This window comes from Papio anubis, chromosome 15, assembly GCF_008728515.1.
Source record: "Papio anubis isolate 15944 chromosome 15, Panubis1.0, whole genome shotgun sequence".
Classification (NCBI taxonomy): domain Eukaryota; kingdom Metazoa; phylum Chordata; class Mammalia; order Primates; family Cercopithecidae; genus Papio; species Papio anubis.
The window spans coordinates 30,010,564-30,036,993 of record NC_044990.1 but is presented as its reverse complement, the minus strand read 5'-3'; the positions used below and the strand labels follow the sequence as shown (position 1 = coordinate 30,036,993).

The window sequence follows — 26,430 nt, the reverse complement described above, 5'->3', positions numbered from 1 at the left end:
TACCTACTTTGAAGACAAAACAGAGTAAGGGAATAGAGTCTAACTTGAGGCAGAGAAGGAATATTCTAAGTTTTCTTCTGAGGAGGTAACATTTGAGCAGAGACCTGAATAATGGAGTTAATTACACATATATCTAGGCGAGGGAAATGGCAAGGAAAGGGACATGCTCTCTGTATATTTGGAAGCGACAGGAAGGCTGGCATGGCTGGAGCTTACATAGGGAGGAATAGAATAGTAGCTAGGTTTAGAGAGGTAGGCAGGGGCCAAATATTGAATGGCTCTTTAGGCTACAATAAATGTTTTTTTTATTTTCCAAGTATGATGGGAAGCCTTTTGAAGGCTTTTTATAGGCGGTGACATCTGATTTCTATTTCTGAAATATCACTTCACCTGTTAGATGAGAATATAGAGTGGCAAGAATGAAAGCAGGAAGACTAGTAGTAGTACTTTGTTCTAGCTTTGGAGGTGGTGAGAGGTGGCTTAACGTAAAAGAGAACCAAAGATGAGGACAATAAGGGAAGAAGCAATCAAGGATGGTTCCCAGATGATTCAGTTGTTCTGAACCACTAGAGATGGATGGCTGTGCCAAGGACTGAGATGGTACACTAGGGAGAAGCAGGTTTGGGGGAGGTGCAAGGACGATAATAAATTTTTAAATGTGTAATAGACATGTTGTTGAATATATCAAGAATTTTTAAAGTATTTTATAAAAATTATTTATAGATATTTCTAGATTAAATACATTTAACTTTCTTAGCCTCTGTAAGGACTATTGACCAACTTAGAAATATTCATTTGCTTCTTCTCTATTTGACAAAGATGCTAATACCACCTTTAGACTCACTATATTTAGTTTGGCTTTTTTGTGGACTCCACATAACCCAAAGTGAGACAGCTTCTTGACTTGAAGGTGTATGCTAATATAACTTTTTTCACAAATACAAGTAGTGATCCTAGAAACTTTATGCATTAGCGCAAAGTGTTGTATATTCCAAAGAGTAAGTTTTGACATAGACAATAAGTTCGCTTGAGGAACATTACGTAGGATATAGGCTCACTTTGTAAAGAAAGCAAAATTTGCTATTTCTCTTTAACTTTTAAGATAATTGATTTTAATTTGCCAAATGACTCATTTTATTCTTTTTCTCCAATTTTTGTAAAATGTACTGATTAGTAATTTTATTTCATGTTAAGATTGATTTGCTTATGTTTTCTTAATAATTGATGACACAACTTAGGAGAGCAGAGATAATTGTCATAGTTTATATACTTTTGCTTTTTAATGACATCTTAGGAATATGCTTAAATTTCATGAAATAAGATACTCAGCTTTTATGTAAACTTCTAATATTTTGCATGTAAAGATGGTTAACCTTTTTATGGATTGCTTTTTGTATATACTTAAATTGACTTAGAAAAAAGATTTAAATTTACCAATTCTTTCAGATAAATATGACTTCATATAAATGCTCTATTTTAAGTATGATTTCAAATTAACAGAGGATTTCCAAGGGACAAAGGATATCCAGAATAGTTTCTGATACCCTGTAAGGATTTGAATTGTAGCTGTATCACTATGCTAACTTGGAAAAGTTAGTTAACCTCTCTGTGCTTTAGTTTTCTCATTTGTAAAATGGGGAAAATAACCCATACAATTGTTGCTAGGATTAAAGAAATTAATATCATAAAATGATTGGAACAGTGCCAGGCACATAGATACTCAGTAATTGGTAGATATTTGTTAAGGTTACAATCATCATTATTTTATACAGTTGTTATATGATACTTATTTTTTCTAAGTAAAGCTGACTTTGAGGATTTGAATCACCATTGTCTATAATGTTCTCTTTTCTGAGTAGCCTTTAACAAATCACCTTAAATATAAGTTGATATGAGTAATTTGATGTGTCAAATGTAATGATGTAGCTTGTGTTCTGAAATAATTGGTTGAATGTGTAAAAGAGTAGGGCTTCATATTGAGCTTATTACAAATAATACTGCAAAATATTTGGCCAAAGATTGAGTTTTAGCTGTCAAGGTTTTTAGGTTTTTAGTGTTGGTCTGAATCAGAACTGTATAATAGAAATCTGATTCAAGTTTCATATGTAATTAAAAATTTCATAGTAGCCACTTTAAAAATTAAAAATAGATGAAATTAATTGTAATAATATATTTTACTTAAATCAATATATCCATAATATTACTTCAGTATGAGATTGATATTTTAAAATTACTGAGATTTTTTTTTTATACTAAGTCAACAAAATCAGGTGTATATTTTACACTTACTATACATTTCAATTCAGACTAGCTATATTTCAGGTTCTCAATAGCTACATGTGTCTAGTATATAAAGTATTGTATAGCTAAGGTCTAGATATTTTTGTTGAAAATTCCTCTTTAAAAAATCTTTTCACTTGTATCTTTTAAAAAAATCACTAGTATTTAATGCTTCTGAACCAAAAGTAGTATAGGTTAAAATGTGCAAAAAGGGAATTCACGTAAGATAGGTAATTCCCAAGTATGTAAGCTAAGTGAAATTCAGAAAAGCACACGCTACCATCTGTATATTAAAACGCAAATATTTAAAATACTTAAAAACTGCCAATGAACTAGTTAAGTAGTTATTACATATCTACTATGTGCACAGTAAATCTTAGTGATAATACTTTTGTTAAGCAGGAATAAGATTTTGGGGAGACAGTTACTAGATGTGTGTGTGTATATGTGTTAAAAATAAATTATATTGCATAACAATTGGAGATAGTGTGTTTTTTGTATATGTTTTTAAAAACATAAAATATGTGACTTGTTTTCATTGTGTGTTGTTCAGACCAAGAATTCTATGTTCCAAATACCTGTAATTAGAAGAAAATACATACTCTCACAAAATGGGATTGTTGGTTGGTTGGAAATAAGGATTTTTTGTGCACTTTCATAAGATAATGAAATTAGTCAACTTCTACCATTGAACTTTTGTTAATTAGTACTGTCAGAAACCTCACAGTTGTTTTTTTCTTGCTAAAGATAGGAATTCTTGCAACTAACTAGTTTACTATATTCTTCTTCTTCTTCTTTTTTTTCTCTTTTAAATCTCAGGCCGTTCGTATTCTGTGTGTTCTCCAAGAATGCTTAATCAGTGTCTGGAGTCCTTGGTGCAGAAAGTACAAAGTGGGGTGGTAATAAACTTTGAAAAAGCAGGACCAGATCCTTCCCCCGTAGAAGGTATTATTGCACTTTTGTTTTAGACATTCAAAACTTGCTTTATTGTTTATTCAACTAGAACTGAAAATTTACTGTGATTTGGCCTTAAGATTGGCAAGACCAAATTATTAAGACAGGCTGTTGGTAAAGAGGGAAGATTAAATAGGAAAGTCAAGGTAAACTAATGGTGGTCTAGTAGCATCACCTTTTTGTATTAATGATTGTTTATTGCCTGACATTTTGATGAGTCAAAAGCCTTTTAAAGTATTCATAGATAAGCAAATGTATAATTTCTTTGTAGTATTATACAATTGCCTGTCAACATATATATGCTTCTCCTATGCTGTTTAATTCCCAAAGTGTTCAATCCTAGATGTTTAACTCCTTAGCTACTTTTGGACCAAGGATCAAACTGATTGAAACTAAATGGTGTATGTGGGTCAAAAATGAGGAACCAGGCTTTGTTAAGCTTGATTCTTCTAACTCTAGCTGAGTCCCACATGGCTTTTTCCTAGCTTCTGTATCATAAACTATTTCCAATAGCCAGTGGATATAAGGAGTTATAGTACAACCAATGGATGGTTTATAGCTGAGACCCTCTGCATTGTATGTTACCTATTTCAAGATTTAGAGAGTCATGGCTGGGCGTGGTGGCTCACACCTCTAATCCCAGCACTTTGGGAGGCCGAGGCGGGTGGATCACCTGAGGTTTGGAGTTTGAGACCAGCCTGACCAACATGGAGACACCCCATGTCTACTAAAAATACAAAATTAGCCAGGTGAGGCGTGGTGGCGCATGCCTGTAATCCCAGCTATTTGGGAGGCTGAGGCAGGAGAATTGCTTGAACTCGGGAGGCGGAGGCCGGGAGGCTGAGGTTGCGGTGAGCGAAGATGGCGCCATTGCACTCCAGCCTGGGCAATAAGAGCGAGACTCTGTCTCAAAACACACGCACACGCGCGCGCGCACACACACACACACACACACAAAGATTTAGAGAGTCATTTAATGATAATTGGCAGAGGTGGTCCACTAAAGTAGGTACCTGGGAAAAGAGAAAGATCATAGAGATGAATGAAAGAATGGGGGCACTGAGAGAGTACTGTAGGGAAGGAATGGGTGATAACAATAAGTTGTGTCATGTCTTCTTTAGCAAAACCAGACTTAAAAAAAATTTAATTGAATTGTTACAATGTATTTATTTTTAAATTATTTTAATGCTTTGTTTAGAGTTTGGTAATAGTAAATGTTCACTAAATTATTGAAGATAGTTGGTGTTTTGCTGAAGTTATTTTAGATTAAAGGTAGGTGCTTTGGTCTAGATTTGCTTATTAAGTTTTTTTTAGGCTTCAGTTAAAATGATTTCTAAAAAATAGTCAATTTGCAATACTTATTTATTCTAGTATTTATTGTGCGCCTGGCACTGTTTTTGACATTTGGGATATGATGATAAAGGTGGCAAATTGGGTGCTTGCTCTTATCATCTGATGAAGAAAACATGTCATTCATCAAACAGATATTCACTGTAAAGCATGTTTTATGTGTTCCAGTTGGGAAAGCAAAGGATGCTGCGGACCTCCTTTGAACTGGCGAACTCATAGTTGGAATTTGTACTTATTGTCTAATGAATTACAATCTAGTCTAAATATTAAGCAGACATAGTGTTCTGCCATTTAAGAAAAATAGGAAAACCTAGAAAAGAACAAATATTAGGAATTTTTTATTAAGTAATAATGGATATAATTTAACTTTTTATGCTTATCCCCCACTTATGATACATGCTTTCTTTGTCTTAATTTCTTTGCTATAGATGGGCAGCCAGATATATCAAGGCCTTTTGGATCTCAGCCTTGGCATAGCTGTCACAAACTCATATATGTCAGACCAAATCCTAAAACTGGGGTTCCTATAGGTCATTGGCCTGTTCCAGAGTCTTTTTGGCCAGATCAAAATTCGCCAACACTAGTAAGTACCAGAGAGACTGTAACTATGTAACAGTAACCATTCAGCTGCCTTTCCTATTAGTTTTAAATTCTGTTGTGAAAGCTGTGATTAATTTATGGGGATTAGACAGATATTCAAAGTGCTATGATACCCTGTTACTTGCTTTAGTGTGCTGTATTGTTTATTATGAAGTAATAGAAAAAAGAAAGGCATCTCCTTCCTTTAGAATCTAATACTATGCTCACGTTTTTTATTCTTGGCTTCTGGGTACAAAATTTCCTCTTTGAGCTCTAAATGAGGATTTGTCTCTGGGACACAATTTAGGATTTAAATGAAAGTTTAGAAAATAATTTTAATAGTTTGCCTGCAATTTTTTAGGACTTAGTCTTAAATTCATATTGATGTGTATGGTTTTAGTTATATACAGTGTTGCAGATTGGAGGTTTAAGCTAGAACAGATTTTCTGATTTTGTTTACCTGAATTATTTTTAGGAACAATGAAGTTTGCTCAGTGATCATGGTGAATTATCAGTATTCATTATATAATTCTTAAAATAACAGGGTACATTTATACAGATTAATATCCATTTAGTTGTGTTAGTGTACTCTTTTCTTTCCATATTTTTTTTTCCAAGTATCTGAGGGCATTAAGGGATATTTTATGGGAGAGCATGGCAGTGGTTCTCCTTGATTTTACCCTTAGAAAATAAGAATTGTATTTCAGAGATCATTAAGCAGTCTTTAGTAATGTTTCATACAACAAAACCTTTTTGAAACCTTTTGTACTTCAAACCTGTATCAGCTCTTCAGGATAATTTTTATTTTGAATTTATAAAGTGATACTTCCTTTATTCATTAGGGATTTAATAAAGTAGTGTATGAAGTTAAGGTTTTCTAAATTTCATTGAAGTATCTTCTTCATACCTTCTCTTTTTTCTGATGGAACCATCATAGTTTTTTAGTCTGGCTTTATGGAGAAACTTTCAATTTCTTTGGTCATTTTACTTTCTCTTCTGGAGGTCTTTCAACTCTTACAGAACAGATACCTTATTTGTATGAAATACTGTCATGTTGGTTATTTATTCTATTGTATTTATTTAACACGTACAGGAGAACATACAGTACCTGAGTCATAATGGAAAGAAATCCAAAACCAGTATCACAACCCTTATCTATTAATGCTGCTCTAGCAGTCTATCACAAATTCTTACAAGCCATAGAGGGTGGGTAGGACTTCAATTGGAGAAGGAAGTAGTATGAGAAAAAAATATGGAAGTGAAAAAGAACAAGGTATGTTTAGAGGAGTAACAAGTAGCTGAGTATGGGTGGATCATAACATGTATATAGGACATTGAGAGTACTATTAAACTAACCAAATTTTTTATGACTTTAAATGCAGGGTTAAGGAATATTAGCTTTTTAACAGTGGAATTCAAAGAACAGTTGAAGATGTTTTTAACAGACATCTTTAGAAAAATTGATTTGGTAGTGGTTATATGCAGAAAAATTAGAAGGGGGAGATGAGCTGAAAGGCAGGTAGGTTACCTAGAGGGCTATTGATATGGTTCATGTAAGAGATTTTAAGTGGTTGAATTATGATGATGGAAGACAGAATAATAAATAATATTGGAAAGAACTGGCAAACTTTAGTAACTGAAGGATATTAGGGGAAGTGAAATTTTTATAAATTGTAATATTGAAGAAATATTGCTAGTGAAGTTAAGTGTAATTTACAAGATGTGAATTTGAATCACAGCACTACTAGTTACTAACTAGTGCCTTTGGTTATCTTTTGTAAGCTTCAATTTCCCATCTGTTAAGTGGCTTATAGCTCCATCTTATTGGGTTGTTTTGGGGATTAAACAAAATCATATATGCTAAATTTTCTTTGCCAAGTTCTAGAGGATCTTTCCCTCCACTTTCCATCTTGGATCTCAGTACTTTTATTCACAGAATAAGTGTGTTTCGTGGACTGATTGAATAAACTGTGTATCAGGTGCATGCTAGGCACAGGAGCACAAGATGAGTAAAACATAGTGCTTCCCCTCTTGAACATTACGCGTCTATGGGCAGGTCAGACATGTACACATCATAGAATACAGTGTGCCAACTGTCATAGAGGGGTGGGGCAGAGCCAGAGGAGGTGGGCCTGACAGCCTGGTGTGTTTTTGGAGTACAGAGTGGGAAGGGGTATGAGGGAAAAAGTCTTTTAGAGGTTGTTACATGCCAAGTCATTCTTCTAAACTTTGTTTGCAATACACAAGGGAGAAAATAAGTACTTGGCATGGCAGAAGCATGGAGTCTGTATGGCGTGGTGTGGGAAGGCAGGGACCAGATCATTGAAGATCTTTGTATGTGATATTGAGAGTCTAGACACTATTTTTAGGTGTTTGGCTGTTACTTTTACTGAATAATTTTAGATAGGGAAGTTATATGATCCTATTTATATTTCACTGCCATAGGATTGATCAGAGGGGGGCTGATTAGAGACTAAACAAAGCAAAAGGCAGTTGTACTAGTCTAATCTGAGAAATGATGAAGGCCCAAATTAAAGTGGTAAGAAATAGAAGATACATTTCTCGAGAGATGAGAGTTTAGTATTAACAGAAGGCAGCAACTAGGACTAACTACCTACCATGTTTATGTGTTCTGGTAAGTGCCTTAGAATTTGTGTTATCGGTTTATCCAGGTCTTTGTGACAGTTAAATATGGAGGATGATGGGAAGATATCAAGAATAATGACTAGGTTTTTAGAACAGGTTTTGTAGCTTGGGGGAGAAATAACAAATTGTACATATTGTGTCTGAGGGACCTGTGGAAGATTCAGGTTATGTCCAGTAGGTAGATACAGCAGAGAAATGAGAGCCATCTGACCCCAACACAGTAGATTTGTGAACCACCAGGGTATAAGCAGTAACTGAGCCAGTAGCTATGAAATTTGAAATTACTTCCTCATAGCTCATTTTGTTCACAAAATCTCACAATTGGTGAGATTTTTAGAAAGAGGACTATTAAGAGGTAGATGGGAGGTAACGTGCCTTTTTTAAAAAAGTATTTCTTTTTTATACCTCTAGAACAGGGTGTATATCCTATAGAGTTTACCAAAATAATTGCTGGAATAGGGAAGGAAGCATTAGAAGTTCTATTTATGGTTGTTTTTCTCCTATTTTAATACCATTTTGGCATATATTTTGTTATGCACATCTACATTTATAATTTATATAATTAGAAATATATAATGTATATTCAAAAACCGATCAATATCTATGATTACGTTGGAAGTCACTACTCTCTATAAGTAAATTGCTACAAATGAAGACTTGTGACAGTTTCCATATACATTTCTCATTTTTTGGATGTAAAAATTAATGAATACTCAATTACTAAATTTTGCATAAGACCTAAAACTATTTTCATTTTTACAGATTTTCAAGTGTTTGTCTTTTTCTTTTGAATATTAGCAATAACTTTAGCATTACATTTTCAAGTGTTTTCTTTCAGCTTAATGTTGCTTTTAACAGTAAATCAAACTCTTATTAGCAAGATGGAGGAACTGAGTAAATTTTGATAATGAGGGATACTTAGTTTTGTTTCTGGAATTTCATGTAAATAGTAATTACAAGACTTTCCCCTTTAGCCACCTCGTACATCTCATCCTGTAGTGAAGTTTTCCTGTACAGACTGTGAACCAATGGTTATTGATAAACTTCCTTTTGACAAATATGAGTTGGAACCTTCACCACTGACTCAATTTATCCTGGAAAGGAAATCTCCTCAAACTTGTTGGCAGGTGAGCTGAACAACTTACAGTGACCCCAAAATTTAAATGAGGTGTTTCTTAAAAAGCTGAATTGAATCAGTAGTTTATATAGCATTCTTTAAAGGTTATTAAAGTTTTAATTGCTCCTTTCTAACAGGTGTACGTGAGCAATAGTGCAAAATATAGTGAACTTGGTCATCCTTTTGGTTACTTGAAAGCCAGTACAGCACTGAACTGTGTCAACTTATTTGTGATGCCTTACAATTATCCAGTCCTTCTTCCCCTCTTAGGTAAGTCATTCTTGTCACATTCTCCTTGGCTTAGCATGTAAAGGTTCTCCTAAAGAGCATTTCCTTATAGATTTTCTTGTCTTTTGGAAATCAATGAAAATATTTCGAATATTCTAAAATATTGAACATCTTGAAGAAAAGATAACAACCTGTTTGTGTTTATAGTAAATTAAAAGATGATACTGTAACACTTTTTAGTCTGCAATTTAATGAAGGTTTTTTTTTTGTTTTTTTTTTTTTTAGCTTTTTGGGGATAGAGTGTTGCTCTGTCACCCAGGCTGGAGTGCAGTGGCGTATTCTTGGCTCGCTGCAACCTCCGTCTCCCAGGTTCAAGCGATTCTCCTGCCTCTGCCTCTCTCCCAAGTAGCTGGGACTATAGGCATATACCACCATGCCCAGCTAAGTTTTTTATTTTTAGTAGAGGCAGGGTTTCACCATGTTGACCAGGCTGGTCTTGAACTCCTGACCTCAGGTGATCTGCCCGCCTTGGCCTCCCAAAGTTCTGGGATTACAGGCATGGGCCACTGTGCCCGGCCAAAGGTATTACATTTTAAATTTTTTAATTAAATATTCTAACTTTTCTGCAAGTTAGATTTCTAACAGAATTGGTAATGTAGGCTTTCCGTTTGAAATGAGACATTTTGTAGAAGCATAGTATAGTTAACAAAATCTGAGTGCGTTTTCTAAGATTTTATCTATACTTTAATTTTCATTTGGCAAATATTTTTTAAATAAAGGAGTTTGTTCCAAAATAATATGATAAAAGCCTAAAGTTAGTTTCTAGGTACCATCTAGCTATCATTTTTGAGAAGTGCTGTTGGAGAAAACTTACGCTCCATGAAATCACTTTAAATTTAAAAGTTATAGTCAAAATATTAGTAGATATATTTTATAGAAAACATTATGCATGCTTTGTTTCTGTCTTCAAATCTGCTTTGTGTCTAGGTCTAGGGAGAGCATAGATTTTCCTTGTGTATTTTCTGTTTCTAACTTAATTCCTACATGTACTTTTAGACCATAATTGGCATCTTTTCATTTTATAGAAAATGACAAAACCATAAATCTTACTGCCTTTCATGTTAAAAAAAAGTCTGATGTTACTCTCTCAAAAATAACAAGGCAGACTTTAAAAAGGAAGCGTCTTTGACTTGACTTCTATGTGTGAAAATAATGAGTAGTGATAGTTTGTTCACATTATACATTTCTAGATGACTTGTTTAAAGTGCATAAAGCAAAACCAACATTGAAGTGGAGACAGTCATTTGAAAGTTATTTGAAGACAATGCCTCCCTACTATCTCGGGGTAAGAATATTATTTAAAAGAACTTGTTGGCCGGGCGCAGTGGCTCACGCCTATAATCCCAGCACTTTGGGAGGCCGAGGCGGGCGGATCTTGAGGTCAGGAGATCAAGACTAGCCTGGCTGACATGGTGAAACCCGTCTCTACTAAAAATACAAAAATTAGCTGGGCGTGGTGGCGGGCGCCTGTAATCCCAGCTACTCGGGAGGCTGAGGCAGGAGAATCGCTCGAAACCGGAAGGCAGAGGTTGCAATGAGCCAAGATTGTGCCACTGCACTCCAGCGTGGGCAACAAGAGCGAAACTCCATCTCCAAAAAAAAAAAAAAAAAGAAGAACTTGTTAATTATATTATGCTTATGGTTTATTGTGGGTATTGTAAACTTTTATTTATTGCTTTTGTAGATTAAATGACATGAAAATTGAGTATACAAATGACCACTATAGATGTAAAGGTAAAGAGAGGTTTCAGTGATTTGCAGAGTAGTGATGATGATCATGATCACGAGAACATTTATGTACTGCTTACTCAGGCCAGGTACTGTCCTAAGCAACATCAGTAATTTATACAGTTACCCTATGAGGTAGAAATGATTATTGGTTCTGTTACACAGATGAGGAAACTAAAGCATTAAAAATTAAATAATTTGCACAAGGCTACATAGCTAACATGTGAGGGGATGAGGGGCCTGAAATTCAGTCTGGCTTAGATTTAGGCTTTTAACCTCGAGTGTTGTACTACCTTTTTAAATTATAGTTTTATGATTATAGTTGTCTCTCAGTATCTGTGAAGGATTGGCTCCAGGATCACCTATGGACACCAAAAGTCACAGATGCTCAAGTCCCTCATATAAAATGGCGTAGTATTTGCATATAACCTACACACATTCTTTTGTATACTTTAAACCATTTCTAGGTTACTTAATATGTATGTACTTATTATACTATATTGATTAAGGAATAATGTCAAGGAAAAAAGAGTCTGTATATGTTCAGTACAGATGCAACGTTCCATTTTTTTTTTTTCCTAACGTTTTCAGTCTGTGGTTGGTTGAATTCACAGAATACGGAATCCACAGATATGTAGGGCCTACTATATTTCTTTTTAAGGGTGCACAATAGTTTTTGTTGTATTATTTCCCAAATCTCTAGAAACACCTTGTAAGGTGGATAAGTGTATATTCTCTTAGAACCATATGCTTTAGAGGAGTTCATTACTTCAAAACTAGTGTATCATAGTAGGTAAAACCAATAACATGCATTTTATTAAATACATGATTTAGTTTGTGAAAGGTAACCTTTTAACAAAAGTACTTAAAAATCACTTATGTATTACTTCTGTTTTTGATGCAGGAATATTATAGCATTTGGCTATAAATAATCTTTCTAAATCATCCCTAATATAATTAGGAGATTAATTTCTTGAGCTTTGAAAATCATGACATTTTATAGTTCTAAGAGATAAGTTGTATTGAATGTGTCTAGCACACAGTGCCTGGCAAGTAGAAGGGCAAAAAAGAACAAACACTTTGAATAGGAACTGTTACATATATTGACTCATTTATGTTTCGTAGCAACCCTGAGGATTTAGCCATGCCAGATAGGTGTTAAATATCAGGGCTGGGATTTGATTTCAGTTTGACACCAGTGCTTATACACTCTAATGTGTCAATGGTTATCATCCTTTTTCTGGCTCTATCCCATTCACATATGCTAGACACTCTTGGTAGTGATATTTTTTGTCATACAAAGTAGTTCTCAGTCTCTCCTTACAATTGAAAGGTAACTTTCAGTTACCACATCCATAATAAATATTAGATTGTTTTTTCCTCCTGCTTATGTTTCCTTCAGAGCTTGTTTTTTTCAGCTCAGCATATTATAATAATAGTAATGATTAATATTTTGTACCCAATGGTTTTATAAAATGCTTTATGTGTATTAACTCATTTAATCCCATGACAACCCTGTAAGGGGTAGGTATTGTTATTATCCTCATTTTACAAATGAGAAACTAAGCCACAGAGAGCTTATTTATAATCTGATCTAGAATCATGTAACTAGTGAGTGGTTGAGCAGCTAATTACTCAAAGTGGAAATCTTGCATTTTCCTTGAGTGTTTTTCACTTACTACCCAGAGCTACCTCTATAATGTGTCTTCTGTCCATTTCTTCCATTATCTCCTAGTATCTCCCAGTGGTACCAAGGAAGTCCAGTATTTTATCCTTCTTGTCTTGGGGAGTTGTTATGGCCTCTAAATCCTTTTTAACTACTTCAGATGGCCTTTCATCCCACTGACAAACATTTTACTGAAACATAAATATGATTGTGTTACTTCCTTATTGAGGAGAAGAAGGGGAAATAATATTTTGGAGAAAATTTTAAGACAGACTATACATGGAACCATAAGTTTTTAATAAGCTTAATATTGAATGATGTTTTCTTTTTTCCTATAGCCCTTGAAGAAAGCTGTTAGGATGATGGGAGCACCTAACCTAATAGCAGACAGTATGGAATATGGACTTAGTTACAGTGTCATTTCATACCTCAAAAAACTGAGTCAACAGGTAATATCAAGAAATAGAGTGAGCTGTTAAGTATTTTGAATGGTTTGGGCTAAGATAGTTAAACAGGTTAAAGCTGGTTCTTGATGGTTCTAATGGAATTCCATTATATTAATATATTACATTTTAGAGCCATTCTGTCTCACACCCATGGTGTGCTATGGTTTGAAATGTTAATTTGAAAATTGTATAATAGGCTGGGCACGGTGACTCGCGCCTGTAATCCCAGCACTTTGGGAGGCCAGGGCAGGCGGATCATGAGGTCAGGAGATCGAGACCATCCTGGCTAACACGGTGAAACCTCCATCTCTACTAAAAATCCAAAAAATTAGCCGGACGTGGTGACGGGTGCCTGTAGTCCCAGCTACTCAGGAGGCTGAGGCAGGAGAATGGCGTGAACCCAGGAGGTGGAGCTTGCAATGAGCCAAGATTGTGCCACTGCACTCCAGCCTGGGCAACAGAGCAAGACTCTATCTCAAAAAAAAAAAAAGAAAAAAGAAAATTGTATAATAATTCCTAATTTAAGAAAATGGCTTCGTGAGTGTGGTCCTAGACTTCCTATATGTGAACATTATTTATCTTTTGAGAAATTTAGATTAGAAAGTCATTTTTCCTTAAAAAAGAAAAAAAAAAAACAACTTTATGTTTTGAAACCTGCAGATTTTTCTTTCAGAATGGGAGTTTCTTTGAAATGTTTGTAGAAAACACTGAAGTTTGTCATTCTGGCCAAAAATCACATTAATAAATACTATAGTAGTCAAGCAGTATATAGTTTAACTGACTGAAATTGTTAATGGCCTATGAAATACTTTATTTTTCCAGTACTTCTGACTCACTACCTTAACTACAAATCAAAAAGCAGTTTGGGAGGAGTCAAAACATTGCTTCTTGCTTTCCAGGGAAGAACTGCATAATTATTTGCCATATTGATGTGCTAATAAAAATGTCTTATGTAACGATTTTTAAAAAATAATTTTCTATCACTCCTGAATTGGAAATACACATTTCATTTAGTGTGCATTTACATTTCATGGTTTAAGTATAATGGGTATTAATAAATAAAATAATAAGTTGAAAGTGTGTTTGTCCTGTTCCAAAAGTTTAGAGTTGTAATGATTTAAAATCATAAGACGTTGTTGTTTACTATGTTTAATTTACCCAATACTTGACATAAACTATGCTACTTGAGTTTTTAACTTCTTATATACTTAAAAAATATATATTTAATTTATAGAAGATCATAACCATTAGTATCTGATTTATTAATTTAGATTTTATCAAGATAATTCTTATTTTTACTTTAGGCCAAAATAGAATCTGATCGAGTCATTGGATCTGTAGGCAAAAAAGTAGTACAGGAAACTGGAATAAAAGTCCGGAGCCGATCACATGGTTTATCAATGGCGTATAGGAAAGATTTTCAACAACTCCTCCAGGGAATTTCAGAGGATGTCCCTCACAGACTGCTAGACCTTAATATGAAGGAATACACTGGATTCCAAGTTGCTTTGCTGAATAAGGTAATAATCATATGAATTTAGTACTACTGTAGTTCTGTTCTGTTCTGTTACTGGATAAATCACATTTTCTGCTAATTCTGACATTCATTTTATCCAGACTTTAAAGAGTACTTCTGTACCCTTGCAGAATAATGATCATTATACTGTCACTGCTAGAATTAAAACAGTGTACATGGTGTGTGAATGAATGGATAGATTGATGAAGAGTAAACTAACTTGTTTATTTTATAGATGAGAAAACAGAGGTTTAGAAATTGCTTTAAGTTGCAATAGTGGATGGTAGAATTCACTACAGTTTTGTACTTAAACTGATGACCCTATTAGGCCCACAGCATGGTCCAAAAATGCTTTGTGAGTACTCATGGTTACAGATATCTTTATCCCAGCAGCCTTTTTGTAGAAATGGGCAAGCTGATTCTAAAATTTATATGGAAATGTAAAGGTCCTAGAATAGCTAAAACAATTTTAGAAGAATAAAGTTGGAAGACTTATATCATCTGATTTTAAAACTTACTACAGTGATCCATGCAGTGTGGTGCTATCATAAGGATAAACATAGAGATTAGTGGAACAGAATTGAGTCTAGATGTAGGCCCTCACACACACAGTAAATTCTTAACAAAGATAGAAAAATAAGTTAGTGGATAAGAAGACAGTCTTTTAAACAAATGGAACAATTGGATATCCATATGCAAAATAATGAATTTGACCATTACCTCATATTATTTGAAGTGGTCATGATCTTAAATGTAAGAACTAAAACTATAAACTTATAGAAGAAAACATAGGAAAAAATCTTTATGATGTTGACTTAGCAAAGATTTCTAAAAGCACATACCAAAAATGTTGATAAATTGAATTTCATTAAAATAAAAAAACTTTGCTCTTTAAAAGAAACATGAAAAATGAAGTGGCAAGCTACAGCTTGGGAGAAAAGCACATATCAAATGAAGGACTTGTATCAAAATATATAAAGAACTCATAACTCAAAAAGACAAACATGGGCAAAATACTTGAACAGACATTTCACCAAAGAAAATAAGCAAATACAAATAAGAACTCAGCCTTATCAGCCATTAGGGAAATGCAAATTAAAACCATAACGAGATACTACTTCATAACTGCTAGAATGACAGATTTAAAAGACAAAAAATACAGGTATTGATGAGAATGTGGAGCAACCCTCCTAACATTACTGATACAAAATAGTTGGTATTTTCCTAAGAAGGTAAACATAAATTTGCTGTACAATCAGTCATCTACTTGTAGGCTTAGTATGCCAATTCATAGCAGCATTTTTCATAATAACCAAAAACTTGAAACAGTCCAAGTGCCTATCAACTGGTGAATAGATAAAGAAGATGTGGTGTGTCCATATAATAGACTACTTGGAATAAAAAGGAACAAACTACTGATACACGAATAATGTCAATGAATCTCAAAAACATCACGCTAATTGAAAGAAGCCAAGTAAAAAAGATTGGACACTGCAAAATTCCATTTATAAAATGGAGCATAGAAAGAAAGCAAATCATGTGGTTGCCTGGGGACAGGAATAGTGATTGACTGCAAGTGGGTACAAGGAGCTTTTGGGGATGGTAGAAATGGATTATGATGATGGTTTCACAACTATGAATTTGCTAATACACATCAAACTATATACTTAAAATAGGTGATTTTATGGTACATAAATCACACATTAAAGCTGTTTTCTAAAAAAACTTCGGTTTTTAAAATTTGGAAATTGGTTTTTACTTAAATGAGTTTACTTCTTTTATCCAGAATATATAATAAAATCTTTAGAGTTAGATGGTGAATTGAGATTGTTTGGTTGATCTCACTACCAAATATTCATCTTTTGGCCCTGAACCAGTACATTAAGATTATATTATATGTCTTTATTTTATTTTTTTAAGCTAACTAGTTTATATATCTTATTTCCAAACCTATGCTGCAGGTTAGAGATTTTAGTCTCTTTTAATTCTATGTTTGACAATAAATTTGTCCTTGAATGTTGTTTAATAGGATTTGAAGCCACAGACATTTAGAAATGCTTATGACATACCAAGACGAAATCTTTTGGATCACTTAACAAGAATGAGATCTAATCTTTTGAAGAGCACTCGCAGATTTCTTAAAGGACAGGATGAAGGTTAGATCATAGTTTAATACTGGTATTTTTAATGTTTTTTTTCTTTATAGTCTGAAAAAGCATAGCATGGTGATGTAAATTTCAAAGAATTATTATAGTAGTATAACATTCTTATTGTAAGTTCAAATGAAGTAAAAGGTGAATCATCCCTGACTCTCTACCTTTCTTCCTACCATCACTGTTGCCCCAAATTCTCTTCCCTAGAGGTAACAACCTTTCTTAACAGTTTAGTTTCCTTTTATAGGTTTTCTCATGCATTCATGCGTGCATGCACACACACACGCGCGCACCAGTTGTCAAACTCTATACTTAAAATAAGTGATTTTTCTTATCTCAGTCATTTTCTTGAGATATACCAGTATCTGATGCTTTAACTCCGGATGGCCAGTTTCATGACATGTTCTGATAATTCCTTCACCTTTATCCATGGCACCTACTATAAATCAAGTCAGATGAGACTTTAAACCTTTGCCACCTCTGATTTAAGCGTTCTAACAATAATTTTATATAAAAAGGGTTAGCTATGTGGCTTCTCTTTTCCATACTGTACTTCCGTTTTCTACAAATTCTACTATAATTAAATTCTGCTTATTTGGAATAGCATAGAAGAGAAGAGATACACCTTTCACGGTAAGATCACACATACTTTTTTTTTTTTTTTTTGAGTCAGAGCCTTGCTCTGTCGCCCAGGCTGGAGTGCAGTGGTGTGATCTCGGCTCACTGCAACCTCCGCCTCCTGGGTGGGTTCAAGCGATTCTCCTCCTTAGCTTCCCTAATAACTGCGATTACAGGCACGTGCCACCATGCCCTGCTAATTTTTGTATTTTTAGTAGAGATGGGGTTTTGCCATGTTGGCCAGGCTGGTCTCAAACTCCTGACCTCAAGTGATCCGCCTGCCTCAGCCTCCCGAAGTGCTTGGATTACAGGCATGAGCCACTGCGCCCGGCCACACATACTTTCTGTGTACTGAAATTAATGGCAATTTTTGTTTTGTTTAGATGATGAAATCAGTGTTTTAAATTTTATTTTAAAATATTTTGTCACAGTGGTTATAATTGCACCAAACGAATTTAGAGTATGTTGGTAAAGAAGACTGTCTAGAATAACACTAGGTAGCATTCATATATAAGGAAACATTATTTGAGAACTAATTGGAGTATAGTCTTAGTGAGGTTAACTTTTGTTGCTGTTGTGTTCTTTTTGAAAGATCAAGTGCACAGTGTTCCTATAGCACAAATGGGGAACTACCAGGAATACCTCAAGCAAGTACCTTCTCCACTAAGAGAACTTGATCCTGATCAGCCGCGAAGGTTGCATACATTTGGCAACCCCTTTAAGCTGGATAAGAAGGTAATTTTGAAATGTTCTGTTATGTAATTTGTTTGTGGTAGGCATTGTCAGTTTTATAGTTCTTAATTTAACTAAAGTAAGCTGAAGCTATTTTCCTGGTAGAGTATCTAATAAATGTCAACATAATTAGAATATAGTTACTTTCATTGGAATTGACACTGGTTGTGCCATTTAAACATTGTTTGTAAATTCAAGAAAATTGTATTCTTTTTTGCTAAAGGGTATGATGATAGATGAAGCAGATGAATTTGTGGCTGGACCTCAAAATAAACATAAACGACCTGGAGAACCAAATATGCAAGGGATCCCTAAAAGACGTCGGTGTATGTCTCCACTACTAAGAGGCAGACAGCAGAATCCTGTTGTAAACAATCATATCGGGGGAAAAGGACCACCTGCACCTACAACTCAAGCACAGCCAGATCTTATTAAACCTCTTCCTCTTCATAAAAGTAAGAATTGTTTTTTTCTTAAACATTATTTGCTGCCTTTTGGTTCCTTTTCAAGGAAGAGATTTTTGTTATAGATTATAGAAGGAAATTGATTAGTAGTACAATGAGTGAATGAATGTGTAGAGAAGATATTTGTTTAAATGAGCATATGATCATTTTTGTATGTCTTAATGAACATTTGAACATTTCTTATATTTATGATGCTTTATTAGCTATAATGTTCTAACATATCATTTGCAAATCTTTCAAAATAATACTTTTGAAAGGAGCATTATCACTATCCACAGAAAGATGGTTTTCAATTTCAGTTGAAGTCAACTAATTATTAAATATGTATGCTGTTTTGGATAATGCTGTGCTTTGAGGTATACCACTGAAGATAGGAGTGATCTCTGCCCTCATTTATAATCAGCAAGGAAGATCAGTCATTGAACAGATACTAGAAGTATGTTGAATATTACAGAAAAGATGTCAAGTATATTGTGGAAGCATTTGGCAAGAGGATTTAAGTCAATGAAGTCAAGGCACTTTACTGAGGAAGTTAATGCTGAAGCCAAAAGCTGTGCATTTGCTTATACTAGAGCAATAGTATGTGCAGTGGCATAAAGAGAAAGGCATTAAGGAAATTTAAAGAATTCCAGTATAGCAAGGGTGTTGGGCATGAGGTAAGGTGAGAACTGAAAGACAGAAGCCAGATGATGGAAGGCCTTGGAAGCTGTTTTCAACTTTATTCTAAAGGACAGTGAGAATCCACTGAAAGGTTTTAAAATGAAGGTGACCTAATCTGATTAGCATTTTATGAAGACCAGGTTGACTGTAATGTGTGTGGAATATTATCAGAGAGGAGCAAGAATGAATGTAGGGAAACCCTAATGAATTAATGGACTTATCACTTATAGATAGTGGTCATACTTACAGCATATTAACTGAAGAGAAACAAAATATTTTATGACTGCTGATGGAGGTATCCAATACTGCCTTTGAAGTTGTCTTACCAAAAAAACCCCAAAAACCAAAGTTGAACATCAATGTAATCAAACCAATTTATAGGAAATACAGGGGGCAGAGAAACATGTGGGATACAATTAGTAAAATCCAGATTGTAGAAAACTCTGTAGGACAAAGAATCTGTTGGTTTTTTCCCAGAAAAATACATAGTAAAAGAGGTACAGCAGGATTTTACAGATGCAAATGTAGTTTAAGAGATACATAAGCCAGTTGCAATGTATAGGCCTTAACTGTACTCAGAATCAAACAAAATCAAACTTTTCCACAAACAGAAAACATGTTGGAGAGTATGGACACAGACTGTATATTTGATGTTGTTAAATAATTGTGCATGCACAGAAATCAGTTAGGAAACCTGGGGAACAGATGCTGGTGACCTGACAGAGGGGTTTGAAGAAGAATATGTATTTGAGAAATACTTGGACACACCACTAAAGGATTTGGTTACTGGTTGGATGTTGGGACCAGAGCAGGGTGGGAGGAGTCAGGTGTCTGTCTTGAGAGACACTGGGTGGGTGGAAGAATAAATAATAAATGAGTTTAGTTTAGAAGTGCATATTAGGTCATCAAGTGGAGATCCTAAGTTAGAAGATGAATACTGAGTTTGGGACTCAGGAGAAGAGGATTGGGCTAGAGGGGTAGTATGAGAGGCAGATTACCGCCCATTGCACTGAATAAAATCTCACCAAGGCAAACACAAGAAAAAAAGCTCAGAACAGAACCTCGGAAGTGCCAAAGTTAAGATAAGAAAGCAGAAAAGGAGATTGAGAAGGAAGAATTTTAGAGATAGGAGAAAATAGGGAAGAATTTAATGTCATGGAAGCTAAAGGGCAAGATAATTGAGTGGGTAGTTGTCCCAAATACTTAAAAAACAAACAAAACAATAACAACAACAAAAACAGTTCAATCAAGAGAAATAGAAAAATTCTGTGGTCTTTGGTGATCTTAGCAAGAGCAATTTCTGTGGAGTAAAGGGGCAGAGCCTAATAAGGGGTTATGGGAGGAGTGAGAGGTGAGAAAATGGAAACAATGAGTATGAGTATAAACAGCTAGTCTAGTTAAGTTTAGTTGTAAAAGGAAGATGGGAAAAGAGCATGGTACCTGGAAGAGTTCACGGGGTTTTGAAAATGGTGATTTTTCTTTGTTTTTAAGATCAGAGACGCTTGAGCATGTTTCAGTGCTGGTGATGGAACCAGTAAATAGGGAGAAGTTGAAAATGAAAATGAGAAAAGGCATACTCAGCACAAAATTACTGAGAACGCAAGAGGGAATGGTCTAGAGCACAGAAGAAAGAATGCTCCCTCAGTTGATGCAGAATGTGGGGGAAACGTGGTGGCGAGGGTGTAATTTAGTTAAGAGGGAGGTAAAGGAAGTCTCTTAATCATGGCTTTGCTTTTCTTTTGAGCTCTGTGAGGTAGAAGGTGAAGTATACTGCTGAGACGGAAGGGGATATTGGGAAAGTCAGGGGTTTGAAGAGAGTGAGGGAGCTTAACAATCTCTGTGGGAGAGAGAAAAAGTTGTGATAAGATTGCTAGACAGTGCCTAGGACCCAAGTAGAGATGGTGATTGTGACCACTCTGTAGAGCTGGACCCTATTTCTTCAGCAGTGCTTATGATTCCAAATGCAAGTCTGGGGCAAGCAGATAGAGTGAGTCAAGAGATGGGATTTTGCTTGGCAGATGTTATGGGAAGACAGTAGAACAAGAGAAATTAAGACATTAGTAAAAGTGATGTATCATCGGATATAAGCCTGATACAGAATTGGCTGCTTAGAAGGGATATGGTTAATAGGAGAAAGAAAGTAGAGGAATTGCTAGAGTCGAAGTCTGGCTGAGTTAAGGAGCAGTAGCAGGAGTACTTTGAAGACGAGGGTTATACTCCTCCATCTCTGAATTTGTCTGGATGTGAAAGGCGAAGGTATAAATGTAAATTCTTTAGAGAGAAGCTGGGGAACGGGGAGGCCAGGTTCTTACCAGATGATCTGCTTAAACATTGAAGTCCACAGCACTTCTCAGACTTGAATATGCATGTGAATCACCTGGGAGGTCTAGTTAAACTACAGATTCTCATTTACTCAGTCTGAGGCAGATGAGCATTTCTAGCAAGCTCTCTGTTGGTGTTGCTGCTGCTTGTCCACACACCACATTTCGAGTAGTAGTAAGGACCAAGAATGAAGTGACAAGGGCTCTGGGGGTGGAATGTGCATGGCAGATGCATTGATAGCAATAACTGAAGCATACCCTGAGAATGACCCTGCGTGCAGACACACCTGCATGCGGTTGGGAGTTCTGAGCTAGGGAATAGGGTGGCTAACCCAAAGATCCATTCCCTATCTATGAGGAACATCTGAGCCCCCTAGCCCATTGTGAAGTGAATGCAGGCCAGACAGGGGATTGAGGCCCTTTGTTTTGGGTTAAATGAAGGTTGCCAGGTGGAGGTTGTTAGGGGGAAGAGTGCTAAGTGAAAATACAATATAAACTGCAAACTTTTTGCAAGCAGTTGCCTTTTTTTGGTCTAGCCTGCTGCCACTGGGCCGTGCAGTTATCCTGTCCAGCCCACTGCCATTGGACTGTATGTAAGGTGGTTCTCCTGCCTAGCTTGCCACCACTGGGCTCGCTCCCCTTTATGTAAGCCCCCGACAAAACCCCTTGTCTTGTTTACTGGCTCTAGATCTCTTCTTTGCCTTCTTGAACTTGGTGCCTTCCCCACTGGAGTTGATAGGAGCTCAGCACAACAGAAGGAAGGCTGTAACTGAGTGCCAGAGACAACAGTGTCTTACAGGCTTGTGCCCTGGAGGTTGGCATAAGATAGTGATAAGGAGAGACAGTGTGAGTGGCATGGTTGAGTCTCACAAGAGTACAAGGGAGTAATTTTGCAATAGCACTAGGAAGTGAAGGATTCAGTGACTGCATGTCCTTTTATGCCTATGGAGAGTGTGCAAGAGAAAGCAATTTCTACTTTTGGTCTGGAAAGGAGAGCAGTCTGCATACAGGAGAGCTGGGTTTCAGTTAAAGCATAAGTTGTACAGAATATTCAGTAAAGGGGAGTTTGCAAATCATGGAATCAAATTTAGGAGAGAGTCAGGAATTTGAGGGATTTGTGGAAATGAGTGTATAGGGGAATATGAGTAAATTGAGTTAATAGTTTGGACAGGAAATGAGGACAGTAGAGATGAAATCAGCTGGTATCCTGGAGGTTGGTAAGCAATCAGAGAACTTAAAATTCAGCTGCTTTCTGTGGGGCAAGTCTAATAATCTGGTGTTAAGAGGAAGGCTTGCGAGCTTTCAATTTTAGTAGTCTAATGAACTGAAGTGGGCACCAGGTTGCTCTGCACTGGTGAATAAATGATGACTAGATTCTGTAGTTAGAAGGGTATACTGTAAAACATTACCTGTTTGGTGGTATGTTCCCTGCAGAATTTGGAACTTAAAGGCAGAAGTATAAGTAGAAAGTAAAAACTACCCAGTATTTACTTTTACCTCTAAATGATACCAGATGTATAAGGCATATTGAGTTAGGGCTCTCTAAGGTAGAGATAGATGACCGTGATAATTTTGATCATAGATATTTCATTGAAGTATCAACCTACTTGTTTCAATAAAATTGCCATAGAATAAACCAGAAAACTAAACTACTTGAAATCGACTTTATTTTTTCCTCTAAGGGCAAAAATTGTAAATATTTTGTAAATACTGTGTATGTGTCACATTGAAATCTACCGTATCTTTGGCAATGCTTAAGAACTATATCACATTATTTGTTAACTTGCATTAGTCGAGGAAATCAGTTGTGACTTGCTGTAATAATGTTCTTTTGTAGCTTTATTTACTGTATGCTTTGAGACTGGGCCTCATAATTTTTTCCCCATATCTTTGTTTTTAGTTTCAGAGACCACTAATGATTCAATAATACATGATGTGGTTGAAAATCATGTTGCAGACCAACTTTCATCAGACATTACACCAAATGCTATGGATACTGAATTTTCAACATCTTCTCCAGCTGGTTTACTGGAACGGCCAACCAATCATATGGAGGCTCTTGGTCATGACCATTTAGGAACCAATGACCTCACTGTTGGTGGATTTTTAGAAAATCATGAGGAGCCAAGAGATAAAGAACAATGTGCTGAAGAGAACATACCAGCATCTTCACTCAACAAAGGAAAGAAATTGATGCATTGCAGAAGCCATGAAGAGGTCAATACCGAATTAAAAGCACAAATAATGAAAGAGATCCGAAAGCCAGGAAGAAGTATGTATAATAAGAGACGAACATCAGATCTGATTTCTGTATGTGCTCAAAAAAGCAAAAAAAAAAAAAAAAAAAAAAAAAGGTCAAGTAACTGTAGTAAAAGAATAGATATGATTCTAGATCTGTCTTGAACAACATCTCAGTTAAGATTCTTTATTCATCTGACCAACACTGAATATCTTCTATTTCCAAGGTACTAGGTATGGTAGGCAGCAGGGACTAAGAGCAGAGCAACACTGTACAGATAAATTACATATAGTTCCTACCATGACAGGAACCCATAATCTTGAATATTCTTCTGACCAACAATGGAATTTAATATAGCAGCTAGCTCACAAACGATATACTGAAAATTAAATTACTTCATGTCTGTAAAGTTCTTGTTGTAGTGCCTACCATTATGTTTAATAGTTAAACTATGATAGTGATATTATAGGATATGTTTAGGCCGAAAAACTAAAGTTACGAAAGCTATCTGGTATATGAACACAAAAGAACTTCGTGGGAAAAAGTTCAGTATTATTGGCATTCATTTAGAGGATGTTAACACATCACTTGCCCTGGGGTAGTACAGTGACCTGGGTGGTCCAGAAATGGGTACAAATCAGTCCTTGGAGTTTAGATGTTTATAGCCCTTGCAGAGTTTCATATGAAAACTTTAAACTGGAATAACACTCTTAACCTGTTTGGTTTTTACTCCCACTTCCCACTTACCCCATGTTAGCTGTTAGAATTTTAAACTGTAAGGATGGAGTTTTGTAAAGGCCACTTGTTCTTATTTTTTAGTGATACTACCAAAAAGCTATTTACTCATCCTTTTAAGCTTTATGTTTGATAACTTAATAGGAACTTTTACTTACAAAGCAGTGTTTGATTAGTTGTTTTATCTTTGTTGCTATGTACTTTTACATATATGTTAAAATATAAAATCTCTAATGAGTGGTGAAATTTTTATGTAGAATGTTTTTGTCTCAGTATATCTTAATATAATAAACTGCAAAAGAAGAATATTGAATAAGAATACAAATGAAAGGCACTTAATTTTTCTTTTTGCTTCTTTTGCTTCAAGAATATGAAAGAATCTTCACTTTACTGAAGCATGTGCAAGGCAGCTTACAAACAAGACTAATATTTTTACAAAATGTCATTAAAGAAGCATCAAGGTAAATAAATTATTGCATATAATGAAATGGTGATTAAATGAGTCTACAGTTTATACAGGCAGTATTTTAACAGTATCTGTTTTGCACTTGTGGTGTTTATAAATGTATATGGCATACCAACATATAAATTCTTACTCTTTTTTAGTTTATTGAAAGAAGTTCACTTAGAAAACAGCCACACACACATTCTTCAGGAATTATGGACCTTTTCTCCCTGCAAATTACTAGATACTTGGATAATTCTTGTTTATTCTTCTCTGTAGCTTTTTGATATCTTTACATTAATATTTTGCAACCTTTAATTTTTCTTCTTTATGCATTAATATTGGTGACTAAAAATAACATATTTGAATGTCATTTATTTTTACATGGGAAAGCGTAATTAAGGGGACCAGAATTGGACAAATGGGCCTTATTCTGATTGTTTCAGTAGCCCAGGATCATTAGTACATTGGCCCTCTGTATCCCTGGGTTCCACATTCACTGGATTCAAGCAACCACAGATTGAAAGTATTTGGAGGTGGGGAAATGGATGGTTGTGTCTGTATTGAATATGTACAGGCTTTTTTTTTCTTGTCATTCTCTAAATAATTCAGTCTAATTCATATAGTATTTACACTGTGTTAGTATTATAAATAATCTGGAGATTATTTAGAGCATATGGGAGAATGTACACAGGTTACATGTAAATATTGGGCCATTTTATACAAGCGACTTGAGCATTCATGGATTTTGGTGTTCATAGGGAGGCCTAGAATCGATCCTCCATGGATACAGAGGGATCACTGTATAAAGAAGGTGGATAAAGGTTATAAATGGTAATTAAGAAGTGCAATTAACTGGAAAACATAGTTGCATGAGTTTAAAAACATTTTTTATTTTCCCTTCAATATTTTGGGGATTTTAGTATTATAAGAAAACTTGGGGCTTATCTTATTTGACCTTCTAAATGTAAATACACTTACACCTTGTCCCCCTGTCTCTTCTATGCTACACGTGAAGATTTTAGATAAAGTTGGTTTTTGTTTCTAGTTTTCTTTTCTTTTCATACTTTTGGAGTGGCTAGAGCATAGGCCAGTTTGCAGGATCAAGATAAGGCTATAACTTTTCATATACTTTTGAGTATTTAACCTATTATGCTCTTTATGGTAACATTCTGTCAGCTAAAACCTCATTAGGAATTTATATTCCCGGTATCTGTACTTCACTTCTGCCACCTTTTAGGGAATTGTGTAGTATTACAGTGGCTATTTATACTAGCTTCCAACTAGCAAGGAAGTAGGAATAAAATGTCCAGTGTCTTGGATATTCTTAAAACCATCGGCAATTATGTAGACGCAATTTTAGTCTGCCCATATTTGTTACTGAAAATCTTTAAAAGTTGTTACTTGAACTTTAACTGCTTGCTATACTCTGTATTATAGATGTCTATCCTTGATTTGCTAGCTTTCAAATTATAATAGAATACCATGGTTTT

At 35.2% G+C, this 26,430-nt stretch overlaps 1 protein-coding gene across 4 annotated transcripts in view; it reads left to right on the top strand.

The window, feature by feature from the left end:
* The window catches only part of INTS6 (integrator complex subunit 6), an 89,024-nt gene that overhangs the window by 61,491 nt on the left and 1,103 nt on the right, over nt 1-26,430 (top strand). For 3 of the 4 annotated variants that reach the window (XM_003913900.4, XM_017951255.2, XM_017951256.1), the window contains 12 exons: nt 3,100-3,225; nt 5,013-5,167; nt 8,784-8,936; nt 9,064-9,196; nt 10,405-10,499; nt 12,947-13,057; nt 14,359-14,574; nt 16,600-16,726; nt 17,934-18,076; nt 18,297-18,528; nt 23,419-23,790; nt 24,860-24,953. In XM_003913900.4, the coding sequence (XP_003913949.1) occupies nt 3,100-3,225; nt 5,013-5,167; nt 8,784-8,936; nt 9,064-9,196; nt 10,405-10,499; nt 12,947-13,057; nt 14,359-14,574; nt 16,600-16,726; nt 17,934-18,076; nt 18,297-18,528; nt 23,419-23,790; nt 24,860-24,953 (1,957 nt within the window). The remainder of the gene's footprint in view (nt 1-3,099; nt 3,226-5,012; nt 5,168-8,783; nt 8,937-9,063; nt 9,197-10,404; nt 10,500-12,946; nt 13,058-14,358; nt 14,575-16,599; nt 16,727-17,933; nt 18,077-18,296; nt 18,529-23,418; nt 23,791-24,859; nt 24,954-26,430) is intronic. The other variant, XM_009191951.3, reaches the window with a different exon arrangement.